Here is a 14958-nt window from a genome sequence, read left to right as displayed (position 1 = left end):
AAGCGGGACTAAATATACAGTTTAAAGTGGGATCCAAACCAGAGTGATTATCGAGTGCGGCACTGTTTAATGTGTCATAGGATACACGTGCAAACAGATCGCAAGTTGTGTGTTTACTGTTTCAGATTGGATTACAATGCAAGTTGAGGAAGAGTTTGAACTGATCCCTGCAAAGGGGGAGGGGGGCGAATATGAAGTTAACTGAAGCAAAGAATTCGTGATTTTTGTTTACGATGTGTTTTAGACAGCCGAACCAGAACGAAATTTACAGCCCCGATTTTTTTGTTTTATTTTGTTTTGTGCCAGGGAAAGATTGTGTTCTCTCCCAAGAGAATCTTCTCTTACCAGTTAATCCTGTAACGGACAATGTTCTAGTGAATCCACATAAAATCCAATATTCATTCTGTCTGATTATCTCCCGTCTCTTGCTCGCGCCAGTGTGACTACCGTCAAGATTCTTCCGAGTTTCACTTCTTGCAATAAACGAAATTGTTTTCCTTTCCGTAGGTCTCGGTGCAAACGGGTTTCTTATGAACTAAAATTGTAAGAATTTCGTGGAAGAGCAACGACTTTGCACAATTAAAAGAAAATACCGTTTTTTAAAAGACTTTTTGCCACAACATGCATCCCGTGCATAACCAGTTGTATAACTAGGCAGGATAAATGGTGTTAACCGTCTCCTTGGAATCTTTGTGTCCGCGTTAAGTTCCGTGTTCTCATATTGTGTAACATTTTTTACACTTTCTTTAAAACGTACAATATTATTATTTAGTACATATAAAGCTTATTTTCTGAGCTACCACCAAGTATAAAACATCCTTAGTGGGGGTAATTTATACTCTACTTTATTTACACCTGAAAACAGGCGCCATCTTGAAAAGTTTGGATAACTCGAAGTCGTTTAATTCGAAGTTGACAGTTTTTGGTCCCTTGAACTTCGTATTAACGAGGTTTTCCTGTACTTTGGTAACTGCATAAATGTGCTATTAGAAGGGATATGTTTATTTTGTGTAATAAGTGCAGTTTTTAAAAATCAAATTTAGAATAATATTCACAATTTAAAAAACAAAATGTCATTTTATATACTGCTTTTCACCCAATTTTTCACCGCCATAACACCAAAATTTTATTTTATTTACAGCTTTTGAACCTGAAATTGACTTATTGTGCCGAAATTTTGCTTTTTATTTACCAAAAATATGTGCCTCTAGTAATAAGCATAGCATGCATGAATGAATATGGTTGGTTAAATTTACATCACTGTACAATTAGCTGGATGAAACAAAAAAAAAAGAAAAAAAGGTACAAGGGGGTGTGTCCTCCATTAAAGGTATTATCGCAGAATTCACCAACAGCAATTCTTGAACCATGGGAAAACTTCAACCATGATAGCAGGTAAATATAGTGCTTGAGTTGTGGAATATACTACACGTTTAGCATCACAAATCTTACATGTCAGCCAAGACTTTTTCTCCTATACTTGCACTAGTAACATACAATGGCAAATTCGGCTTATGAACGTGTTTTGTAGACAATGGTTTGTATGCCTGCATAGACCAACAACTGCATCTACTTAGAAAAGAGTGAATGAACAATTACACTATATCCCAAAATTTTTCTAAATTTCACAAATCAATACAATTAAAACTGACCAACAGATTTGTCAAAATTACATTTACTATCAAAATTGTATATAAGTTCAAAAATAGTAAATGAACTTACCTCAAATCCAAATTTGTAGCACTGATGAAGTATTTCTCGACAACGAGACTGTAAAGATGCTCTTTCAGCTTCATCTAATTCCAACATTTCGCGAACATCGCACTTCTCTTCAACCTTTTGAATAGTAGCCGTTATGTGGTTCCTCAAGTCTAGAGCTTCTCTCTGTACAAAAATGCCAATAACAAAGTTACACATAAGGTGAGGATTGAAACGAATGAGCAAAACATAAAAATAATAAACAAGTGGATACTTGGATACTGTTTATAGTGTCAATTGACAATAAAGACAAAATATACTACTATTGCATTAATTCAGGCAAATAAATTTGTAATGGCATTTCAAGCTTTAAATGGTGCTACGAAGATAATTTCCAAAATATACGCACTTACAACATAAAATGTAGCTGTGAAAAGGAGTGCATTGGGCAAACATACAACTACAAAAGAAGAGCTGTGGAACATTTAAGAACATTTAAGATTCATCAATAACATGAAAATAACTACCTTTGCCAGACACATTTTAGGAACTAACACAGATGCATCTTTCGAAATAGATACTCCCAAAAGCAAAACTGAAGAAGATATCATCAAAGAAGGTATACACATATTATACGAGGGTCGCTCTGAAAGTTTTGAGAATCGATAACAATAAGCCAACGCAACATGCTGCTGGTGTTCCTATAATTAGATTGACATTTCAATAGCAAACTCTGCAAGTTTCAACTTGCTCCAATAATGGGCTGAGTCAGCATGATAGTTTACACAGCAGCAGTTGAGGTTTCGTTTCGAGCAAGGATGGATCTGAAACGAGAGCATTTCCACGCTATGATTTTTTATGACTTCAAAGTTGGTTTAGGCAAGAGTGAGTGTCGTGAAAGATTGCATTGTACATTTGTGCAGAATTTAAGAGAGGAAGGGACTCCCTTGAAGATGAAGATTGTTCAGGGCAGCCTGCAACAGCCACAACAGATAAAAATGTGGCGAAAGTTGAACAAATGTTGAGAGAAGATCAACAATGTACATATGTGCAGATTCAGACAAGCCTAAATATTGGATCGGCAGCAGTTAGACAGATCCTGGATGAAAAGTTTCATGTCAGGAAGATTTGCAGTCGCTAACTTAACAAATGAGCAGAAAAGGACACGAGTGGATTGGTGCCAGAAAATGTTGGACAAATTCAGTGGAGGAAGATCAAAAAACATTTTTAACATCAAACCAGGTGACAAAAGCTGGATATACCAATATGATCCTGAAACGAAGCGGCAGTCATCAGTCTGGGTCTTCGCTGTGGAGGGTCCTCCAACAAAAGTGAAGAGATCAAGAAGTGTTGGCAAAAATATGATCTGTTCTTTTTTCTCTGCTAGTGGGCACATTGTGACAGTTCCACTTGAAGAACAAAAAACAGTCACTGCCAGATGGTACATGACAAAATGTCTGCCCAAAGTTATGACGAGTATGGTCATAATTTGTTAAATGTTTGTCAATTTTGAGTAAGTCATTATAAATTCGATTCAATGTTAGAATTTCATGAAATATACTTACGAGTTGGAAGTGATTGGTTCATTTAATTGCAAGAATTCACGCTAGGTGGCTGGTAACTATGGTTTGTTGCGATCTCCACCCTAAACGCAAGAATGTCATCACTAGCTGTTTCTTTAATTATGTTCCAACTTTCAGTTATATAATTTCTTCGATTACTAAATTTTAATCGACTTATTTGATTGTCTAACACCATATTTATGTTTGTTAATAAGTGTGTTGTAAATCAGTACATTCCTCGTGTTAAATATAGCCTTTTTAGCATATTTATGATGCTTCTAGTTAACGCTCTGGTTCCAGGCTAAGGGAGATTTCGTTTCACGTGAGTTCAAGATTTCATATGAGAAAACACACACTTTAGGAACGTTAACATTTGATTAAATCTTTAATGAATAACTATGGATGTGGGGAGATCATGCTATAGACACCAAACGTAGATATAAGATCCTTGTCACACACTACATGTATATATTTGTAATGTTTATGCATGTGCAACATCTTACAAATTTAATGGAACCTGCGGTTTTTGAAAATGATGAATTGTTGAACGCGCGACGCGGGAATGTGAATTCGTGCGGGAAGCGGGCTGGGGCTCGCAACATGGACGAGTAAGGTGATGGCTTCAGCAGCTGATCGGTGCAAGAAAATGGTTTATTTGGATAATATTCTGGAGATTAGGAATACATGGCTACTCTGAATAAGGAATACAGGTACCAATGAAAGGATTCTGCTGTTATTTCCTTTGGAGATGCTTCGTCACGGAGTGGGAAGTGGTGAAGTTTATCCTTGTCTGAATTGACCTTGAATCGACCTCCCGCCCCAAGATCGTAAGTAAAAAGCTTTGTTCTTTATTGCTCTCGAGAGACCTTATGCATCGAAATTCAAAGGTACTGCTGATTAAGATACCCCATTCATAGCTAGCTATGCGCGTGCAGTGTTAATTGACAAAAAGCCGTGTCTGATCTACTCGGACATCGTTCACACAACAAAGAAAAGTGCGACGCCATATTAAGAAAGGTTGCAACTGAAAAGAAACCTTGCAAATTTCATGTAAAAATCGCTATATCGATTGACTTAAGTAATAAAGATCGTACGATTACAACAGACAAGTGAGAAAAAAGTTATAGGGTTATTTTAGTACGTGTCACGTGGCCAAAATAAATAAAAAAGTAAAGCTCTTATCATAAGGCGTAAACGAATGGCATTTAAACTAGTTTATATAGGGCATGCCAAACTCAGGTAAAAAAAATCGGCTGAATTGTTTCTTAGGAAAATATGTTGTATGTGATATACCTCTAATTTTTATTTGAGCATATGAAATGCATGAAATGTGGTTGGTGAAGGGATGTATACAAATAAACTGCTGTAATCAGTTTTTGGATACCTATGTTTTTGAAAACAAATCTTTTAAAAAAAAAGGTCGTGCCAGAAATAGTTTATCTTTCACCCATTAATTCTGAACTTTCAATCAGTACTTGCTTATGAAAAGAGATAAATATTGGTGGTGAAAATTCTGTTCGTTAATATATATCTTGTAATTTTGAGAACAGAACTGATTTAACAGGATGTTATTTGTGCAATTGAACTATTACCTTTCTGTTGTTTGAATAAATTTTACATCTTATAAACAATCAACGTGATACGATTTCACCCAAAACCAAGGTATCTAATATATTTAGTGTCAAATATAATTGTATTAATGTGAAGTTCCTTTCCAGCAAGGGGAAAAACTCATGTTTGAGTCAGTGGTTATTAAATGATTGTATATGGGCAGATATTTGCACTTCGTCCTGTTTAAACTTCTTGAAGGATGTAAGGATAGGCAACGGGAATTGATCTTATGTGGTGATGTCCTGTCAATGAGTATCCAAGTGGGTGTGTAATTAACCAAATAGTTTGTTTGAACTTGTTCATTTGAATTGACATCAATCAGTTTTACCTTGACATACAGGGCATCCTACATTGGTTAGCTGTTCAGTGTTGGGGAGCATTCATTAAATGAATACTCAGTTGCATGACAAATTAAGGGTCATTGCTTGATGTTGAACTTTGATAAATAACTCAACGATCAGTTACTAGTATTGAGTTAATTGAAATAAATCAGGGTCAACAAATTGGGCAAATGTCAAGACATACACAAAGGCTGGTCAAAAAGTAAGAAAACGTAGATAACACAATACTTCAATTGTAATCTTATATTTGGGCGGTATTTTTTTTATATATATATAGAACTTAATAGTAAGGATTTTTTTCAGTTATCAAACCAGTGGTCCATTAATCCTGCTTCTAGGGCTGTAGGCGAGACACGCAAAGACAGTGAAAGTTTAGTGGAAATTGAAGGATGGTATAGAAAAATGGTTTTGGCGTTAGAGTTGGTAGTCTTTGTGAAGCGGGTGGTTAGCAGGGTGAACACACCGTCAGCTTAACGTCTCAAAGTGTTTGATGCATTGAGGAGGAACCGTCCAAAGACAGGCCTTCACGGAATCATGCTGCAAAATTCAAGATTATATATAAATATATGTGTATATTTTTGGAATCCATGACAAAGTAGAAGTTCTGAACAGAAAAAAAATTAAGTTATTCAACATGAACCAAAAATAATTCAATTATAAGTAATAATAATATGTCATTATTCGAAAAGAGCCAGAGAGACATTATACAAATTTCAAAAACCAGAAAGAAAATTAATTTCGTAAATGTTCCAATAAGAACAATTGCTAATTATTAGAGATAAAAATACAGATTTTACTTATGTGCGGCTTATAGAAAGAAAATTTTGAGTTGAAGTATGTGTATACATATTATATTTAAAAATGTTATTAAGGCAGCATGTTATACACATCACCTTCCCTTGGGATTATAAAAAACTAAAATATAGTAAATACAGACTTGGAAGTCTAAATAAAAATATAGTGGAAATCTGATTAGGAATATATTACCTTTAATTCTTCCAAAGATTCAGCAATAATATAATTCGATGGACAGTTCTCTTGGCCTAAAGTAACAATATCACCCATCATTTTTTGGAAACTCCTTCGGTGCACAGATAGTTGAGCTGGATCACACACAACAAGCAATAATCCTTGTACCTGTTCAAGGAGAAAAAGATAAATTCAATCAGTTTATACGCAACTGTTCCAACAAATGATAGCAGAAAATGTATATTAAGATTTACTTCACATACTGTACTGAACTTGTGCATGCCATATACAGAATATTAGCATATAAAAATATTAATAAGTGTAATTTTATCAGAGCTTATAAATTGATAAGGAACCAACATTGATGGCAGATAATATAATTTGTATTGGTGATCTAGAGACTACTTGAGAGGTGTAAATATAGTATGTTGTAATATTAATTTAATGAAGAAACTGCATGGCAAACTGAATTTAAACTTAAAAATTACCCATTTCGGCAATAAGTATTGCAATAGTCACACATGAATTTAAGAATGCTGTAAGCTAAAGACAGGTAGAAAACTTAGTAAGAATGCAACATCATATTCAATTTTCATTTAATGCATTTTAAAAAAAATCTGAATCCAATGTTTTCTATAAAACCCAAATAATATCAACCTTGAGCATAGATTATGTTTATCAATTCTGAATACATTGCAGAATATTTACATTGACTAAAACTGTACATGGATATGTTAAAATGCATAACACATACCTTGATATCTCAGTTTTTAATATGTTGACCATACATGGTTAACCACACCTTTATTCATATGGATTTTGTTTTAATACATATATTTCATACCTTTCCCCATCATGAAATTTCTACTACTACAAAATTCATGATCGCATCAATGAGAACAATACATAAAAATCTGTAGATGTAAACTAAACTAAATGAAACGTCACGATGCAACAGCCCCTGAGAGGCAATGCCTGCCAGATATTCATTGGGTGATGTGTGGTCAGCAGATCGAGTCCCACTGCTCTTGTTTTTCTGGTTTTCTAGATTTCACGTAAATCTTCAATTCTCAACAACCACCACCATTGATCAAACCAGAGACTATGTGACCAAAGACAAGAGAGTTACAACCATTCAGCTATAGGGGACCTCAGAATATAAACTGCTTCTGAATGTATTTCTTCGACTACAACACTATCCTTGTTTAAAGGAAAGAAAACACTTACTTCTACATTTGACAAAGTTATTGTCGTCTCAGCTGTTGGTTGTATGCTCATGGTCTCTCCATCCCAAAATCCTGGGATATTCACACAGTCTTCACAGCGAGTCAAAAGCAAGTATCCACTTTCTGCGTCAGAGGCACTGGCATCACAGCTCATGTTCAACAGCTTTCGTATGTGGTCTGAGTAGCTTTTTATGTTCCCTGAAAAATCAACAAAACATGAAAATTAACTGCTGCTACTTTTCTGGAGTACAAATATCTTACGGAGTGCACAAAATGACAAAATATTTGTGCATAAAGAATATACAAAGGCTGTCGCAGAGAAGGTGAGACTAATTCCTATACGAAAACAGCGACCTCCATTGGCTAGCAAATGTACTAGGGTGAAAATTTGGTTCATTAGCTGCCGATTGAGACCAAAATGAGTGCAATAGGTCCAAAAGTCATGACTGCGTAGCAGTTAAAAGACAAGCATGTACATGGACCCCTCCAAGAATCATTAAAATGAAACAATAAAATTACAAACCACAAAATGTTTATTCAGAATCAGCCATATCGAGTAGACGTACATCTTTTTCAAAATAGGCACCATTGACAGCTAAGCAAGTGTCCATATACCTATCATCACGAATAATTGCTGCAACAGTATTCACTAGGGTCTTGTTAATCATGGATGGTCTTTGAGCAGGATGCGGAAGCAAAGCGCCTGATTTGCACCCATCTTCAAACAACTTGTGCCATAGGTACACTGCGGCTCTACTTAGTCTGTCTTGATAGGCATATGCCTGTTGAAACATTGCATATGTTTCCGCAGCACTTTTCCCTAAACGCCAACAAAATTTTATGGCATGTCGCTGTTCATCTTGAATACTCATCGCGAAAAGCAATGTTATACACAAAAACCTGGAGACTTAAACGAAACACGTTCCACGTAAATCAACACAGCTGCTCACTAACGTGGTTTCGCAAAATGTGACAACTTGCTACGGAAACAGAATGAGTCATCCTACACGATGCTACTAGTGCCGAAACCATAGGCAGTGTTGCCAAGCCAGGAAAAAATCTGTCTCGCCTTCTCTGCGACAGCCTTTGTATATGTGCCAAAATAATACAATAATAATAATAAAATAAAATAAGACAACATAAGTGAAGAATTTTCACCTCAATTAATGTATGGGATCTAGCCTTAAGAAATATTTCCATATAAAAAATTTAGTTTTCAAAACCAAGGTTTTGTTTAAAACTATACAAAATTGGTCACTTAATTAAGAGACTATTTAAAGAAATATGAAACACGACAAACAAGTTGTGGCAACATTTGTAAAAATAAAATATATAATAATAATAATTATTACAGTAGAACACTGATTTTACATTTTCCTGCATTATACATTCGATCTTGATGTTCCGAAAAACATTATAAAATTTTCTCAATTTTACATTGTTCTGCATTTCAAGTTTTTTCAGCTTCGTCCCTTGAAAAACATAAATTTTGGGTTCCTCTGCATATCTAATATCTTAGTGTTTCAGTTTTGTTCTGCCAGATATTATCATTTTTGTATTTAAAGGAATATCACAAATAGTTTACAAGACCAATGCTAAAGACATACACCTGAAATAATGATCAAAAATTTTGAACCCACTTGGGTTCATCAGAAGTTGGGAAAGGTCAGTTCCTCCTTCACTGCCAGCAAAACTATGAAGCATTGCCAGTGAAGGAGGAATCAGCTGGACATGACTTCCTGCCCTTGGCACAGGTTTTAGGTTCATTACCTGTTTTTAATCACATACCTTTTTCAACACACATGCAACGTTAATTTCTTAGCCACTGTCTGATGAACTTAAGAAGTTTCAAAAATTCATACTATTATTTAAAGTCCATTTCTAGACACGAGTATTTTACACATACTGAAAAAGTTCAACTTTTTAAACAAAAATATCAAATTGTTAAAATAACATGAAATTTACCGATAAAATGCATTGCCTAATTGATTGATTTTATTTTCCCTTCAAAAATTTCTGCCACTATTGGCTAACCATGAAGATGAGGATGAATGGTGATAAGATGAATGGATGAAGGGAGAAACAAAAACACACAAGGACAGCACACGAGACAAGTCACACAGAGGATTATACTGGCTGTAATGGCAGAGCTTCCCTAGTCTGCAAAATACAGTCCAGAGTGTACTACGTGGGAGGGAAGTTGACATTTTGGTGTCTTGAGAAAGGGTGGCCCCTTAATAAAGGTAAGTTCTGTGCTATTGCATTGTTTGAATTAAGTGCAGGAACAAGAATGCCTGAAAATGAAAGTGTTGAGTAACAAAGAACAAATAAACTTACCAGGAATGAAAATCAGATGGCTGCAGCTGTGTGGAGCAATAACACGCACATGACCAGTTTCCTTTAGCTTCTTCATGAAAGCAACGGGAGGAACATTAAGGGTATAGGATGCAGCAATCTCCAAATCCTTCCTCAGTGTCTTTGCGAAAGCAACAGCCTTCAATGCCCTCTCCCTAGCCTCATTAAAGATGGAGTGAAACTCTCGGCACACTGAGAGCATCACCTGCCTAAGAAGAAAAAAAAAACAGACAACCACAAAATATCAGAAACAGGAGCAAATGCGCACTAAGTGGTGATAAGGAACACAGAAATGCAAAAATGAACAGATGAACCTCAACCATTTCAAATAAAAACTTCTGTTATGAACTTTGAACTTCTACCTTGATTTTGACAGACAGCAAAACATGAGATTACATCTAAGTTTCGAGGAATAAAAAAAACATGGTAATGCATGAACACAATCAAATCAAGTATAGTGGGACTCTGATTTTTACGTTTTTCAGAGGACCCACGTGAGAGACTTTAAATTTTGGGAAAATGCAAAATCTGGGAATTGTTACGATTTCCAAGTGTCGATATGAATGTGAATCAGTAAGAGTATTGGCAGTGTTACAGGTTCAGAGTGGAATCAGCTCAGCCCTAGTAGTGATGGGTGTAGACATGGTAAGTTGTGCCACATGTTTCTGGTGAATAATAGGCCAAGATGTCGGTACAAAAATTGAGCACATTTCGAGATCAAAATCATCATCATCCTTCGCCGTTTCCTACCTCTGGCTGAGCCAGCATAGAAGTCAAGCCTCTCCATTTTCTTCTGGTCTTCCACCACCTCTCTCTCTACTTTGTTCCAATCTTGTCCTCTTCTCCCAATACTATCCACTAGGGATGTGACGAAGCTGAAAATTTACCGATGCCGATGTACTCCAATAATTTTTGAAACCGATACCAATGCCGATATTTAACCGATTCCGATACATAAGATTATTAAACAGAAATGGGATGTTATTTTCAGCATGACAAAAATAAATTTGCTTTGTACATTTCTATTGCATATCATATGTATATACATATATATTCTCAAGAGATGCGAATGTACATTTGCATCTACAAAATGTTATGTGAACCTTTAAGAAGAACATGGATTCTCAAGAAATTTAACATTAGTACAAAAGCAGTTCTTTGAAACGCAAAATGAATTCCTGTTCTGCCAGATTCAACTTCAGAAACACAAGATTTGGAAGCACTTCAGGAAGTAACCTACTTCTTCTCTTATCGCAAATCTGTTCAGCAACACTGAACACTCAATCACTGTATACTGATGCAGCAGCAGTGATCAGAACGCTACATTTTAAAAGTAGCTTCGCTACAGCTACAGCTACTCTTCCAAAATGTAGCTTCGCTACAGCTACAGCTACATTTTCCGAAAAGTAGCTCACTACGCTACTCCTGTTCGCTACTTTTTGCACTACTTCTGCATAAAAAAATGTAAAAAAAACATATGGGTATTAAAAAAATCACCTACTACTGGTAAATAGATTCTGTTATTTATTATCATGATTCCCGTCATTCGATATTTTTTGATAGCAGTGTTACTTCAGTTACTTATTTTTACTATAGTTTTTGAGAATACTATACCTATGCAAGTGGCATATAAATTCAAATTTGATATATGAATATTGCAATTAGGGTGTTACCCAAATTAATTATTACAACTATACACAAATAAAATTTGGTAGGATTACGTATTTATGTTCACATCAACATATTTTTCTTGAGAATAAATATTTCATTTTTTATAGACTAATATCAAGTCAGCATTTTGAATGAAAAGTACCTGGAACCATTTACTACAAAAGGGCCCCAGGTTCAATACCCAGTGGAGGCACATAGTGGTTAGGATCCAGTCTCAATCAGCTTATCTATGCATAAAATGGACTCAAAACAAAAACTAGGAAAGATGCCAAGTTGGGAGGATGAGATCCTCCTGCTCCTCAATCCCCCACACTGCTGATCATTCATCATTCTTCCTCGTTCTCACAATTAGCCGAAAGTGGCAGAAAGCGACTATAGATAAGATAATAATTAAATAAACCATTCATCCTCATTGTCATGATTGAGAGAAGTGGAAGATTGGATGAGGAGGTAAACAGAAGAGGACAAATGGGTGGTGGACTATATCAAAGCGTTCGAAGATTAATATGGAACAGGGATGTACCTATGAAATGCAAGAAGGTAATATATAACATACTATATGCCAATAATTACGTACGGAGCAGAGACTTGGACAATGACACAGAGAGACAAAGAAAGATGCAGGCAGTGGAGATGATTTTTTTAAGGAGTATATTGGGGAAGACTAGAAGGGATAGAATAAGGAATGAGATCCGACAGGCAGTGGGTGTGGTGAAGCTTCAGGACATGATAGATCAGGCACAGATGAGATGGTTTGAAAGAGGATGGGTGCATAAAGACTGCCAGTAAGAGCTTACAATGAACAAGGAGTGGGAATAAGGCCAAGGGGGAGACCAAGATGTCGGTGGAAAGAGCAGATAGTGGAGAGTGTTAGGAGAAGAGGACAAGATTGGAACACGTGGAAAAAGAGGAGTGGTGGAAGACCAGGAAAAGATGGAGAGGCTTGACTTCTATGCCGACCCAGCCAGAGGCAGGAAACAGCGAGGGATGATGATCTCATGATTAGCAAAAGTTACAGAAAAGTGACGCAAAAGTAGGAGAAATACATAAATTTGAAAACTATGTATATTAACTAAAGAAAATTGTCCTTTCTGCAGGAAAGTAAATAACTCGTACATAATTTTTGCAATATGATAATTATTGAGGAAACTGTCGTGTAAACCTGAGTGTTCTAAATGTATTGTAATTTTTAAATTTGTGAACAAATACTATCGTGAAAATAATTGTAATTCCAGAAACTCTATCATTCTTGTAACAATAATTTCTTGCTGGTGAGATCCTATATACTGACGATGATCAATGCTGTTATTGCTGGCACTATTCCCTTGTCAGTGCCGTGGAAAATCCATCGCTCATTTTTGCACTGCAAGTTGTGTCTTACACAGCAATTAATGACATTTTGGTGTCTCTTACACCTGGAATATCCACAGGATTTGTTCCGGGGGTGACGCAAACGAGGCACTTTTTTCCAGTGGTGCAGCAAACGAGGCATGTTTCTCCCCAAAATAGCAATGCAGCTAAAAAAACGTAGCTGTTAGCAAGAATATATTCATATATGTCAGTTTTCTGGATATCTGAATTATTCAGATACTAATTAAATAAATTACGCAGATATCTATAATCTACAATCTAGATAATCTGTATGTCCATGTAATAGACTGTCTTTATGAACCTCCTGCAAAATGAAGGGTTTTTGTCTATTTTTTTCTGATGCCACATTCAAAATTCACCTGAAAATGCTGAGAAAAAATGTAGCTGTAGCGAAATTCTTGCTACAACTACAGGAATTTTGTAGCTTCGCTACTGCTACAACTACAATTTTAAAAATGTAGCGTCGCTACAGCTACAGCTACAAATTTTGTAGCTAGCTACAGTAGCGACGCTACAAGTAGCTCGCTACTTTTGACCACTGTGCAGCAGGTATGCCCAAGTATTTTCTCAGCACTTGCTTCAGGTTTGAATATTCATTTTTGAATTTCCAATACAACAGCAGATCCTGGTTCAGCAATGTACTGTTTTATTTCCGATTTATAGTTAGGTTGATCCTCTGAATGAGAGTTTGCAATAATTTTATTACAAAAACTCTACAATAATGATGAATTGTAACCAAATTTTCAATAAATCTTACAAAACTAGAATATAAAACTCATTAGAAGGTAAAAACTCTAGTATAATCTGTACCGGTTTAAATATCGGAATTTTGCCGATGCCGATGTGCAAATTTCTGCCGATTTTCATACATCTGTAATCGGCTTCAGCACATCCCTACTCTCCACTATCTGCTCTTTCCACCAAAATCTTGGTCTCCCCTTTGGCCTTACTCCCACTCCATTTACATTGTAAGCTCTTACTGGTAGTTTCTTTGCATCCATCCTCTTCATGTGTTCGAACCATCTCATTTGTGCCTGATCTATCCTGTCCTGAAGCTTCACCACCCCTACTGTCTGTTGGATCTCCTCATTCCTTATTCTAACGTTTCTAGTCTTCCCCAATATACTCCTTAAAAATTTCATCTCCACTGCCCGCATCTTTCTTTTGTCTCTCTGTCCTTGTCTCAGCTCCATACATAATTAATGACACATAGTATGTGTTGTATATTACTTTCTTGAATTTCAAAGGTACATCCCTGTTCCATATTAATCTTCGAACGCTTTGATTGAGTCCACCACCCATTTGTCATCTTCTGTTTACCTCCTCATCTATTCTTCCACTTCTCTCAATTATGCTTCTTAGATATTTGAAACTCTCCACTACCCTCAACTCTTCAGTGTCCATCTTTATTCTCGGTTCATTTCTGGCTCCGTTTCTTGTTATTAGCACCCCTTTTTTTCTTTGTTTTCTTTTTGCTTCACTTCTTCATGTTCATTTCCTTTTGCACATTTAGCAATTTCTCAAAATGATTTCTCCACATTCAACTTATTTCTTTTTCCTCTTCTACAATGTTTCCCCCTTTCATCTCTTAGCTTGCAGCTGTCTCCTCCTTTCTCTCACTAATCCATACAATACTTTCTTGTTCACATCTACATCTTCTTCTAGCACTTTGGCCCATTCTTCCACCCACTTTCATCTTTCCTCCTTTACTACTTTTCTTGCCACTTTCTTATTTTCCTTGTACGCTTTTTGTGCATTTTGTGATTTAACTTTAAGCCATTTTCTAAATGCATCATTTTTGTTTTTCACTGCCTCTCTGGTTCTTTCATTCCATCATGGTGTTTCTTTCTGCTTTCTTTTCTTGCTTGTCCTTCCACATACCTCTTTGGCTGCCTCAACTAATTCTGTTTTAAATCTTATCCATTCTGTTTCTACTCCTTTGGGTTCATTTCTTGAACACTTTAGTACACAGTATTTCTTGATATTTTTATTTTATCATCTTATCCTTCAATTTCTATACTCTTATCCTTCTCTCTTGTTCCTCCTTTCTATCTGTTACTTTCCATCTCCTCACATCTCCTATTAGTAGTTTGTGGTCACTGGGTATTACTTTAATGTTGTTCACTATCTTCTTTACTTCCTTTTTTACCATTA

General features: G+C 35.9%; 1 protein-coding gene across 1 annotated transcript in view; it reads right to left on the bottom strand.

Moving 5' to 3' along the window:
• Positions 1-14958, bottom strand: part of Mekk1 (mitogen-activated protein kinase kinase kinase 4) — a 110055-nt gene that overhangs the window by 65538 nt on the left and 29559 nt on the right. The window contains exons 12-15 of the mRNA XM_083123985.1: positions 9745-9971; positions 7409-7605; positions 6200-6349; positions 1723-1884 (exon numbers count right to left, since the gene is read on the bottom strand). Of these exons, the coding sequence (XP_082980111.1) occupies positions 1723-1884; positions 6200-6349; positions 7409-7605; positions 9745-9971 (736 nt within the window). The remainder of the gene's footprint in view (positions 1-1722; positions 1885-6199; positions 6350-7408; positions 7606-9744; positions 9972-14958) is intronic.

The sequence above is a fragment of the Lepisma saccharinum genome, chromosome 6 (genome assembly GCF_977018435.1).
Source record: "Lepisma saccharinum chromosome 6, izLepSacc3.1, whole genome shotgun sequence".
In the NCBI taxonomy this organism is placed as follows: domain Eukaryota; kingdom Metazoa; phylum Arthropoda; class Insecta; order Zygentoma; family Lepismatidae; genus Lepisma; species Lepisma saccharinum.
Note: the sequence above shows the minus strand (reverse complement) of the source record. Positions and strands in the feature narration are given on the sequence as shown.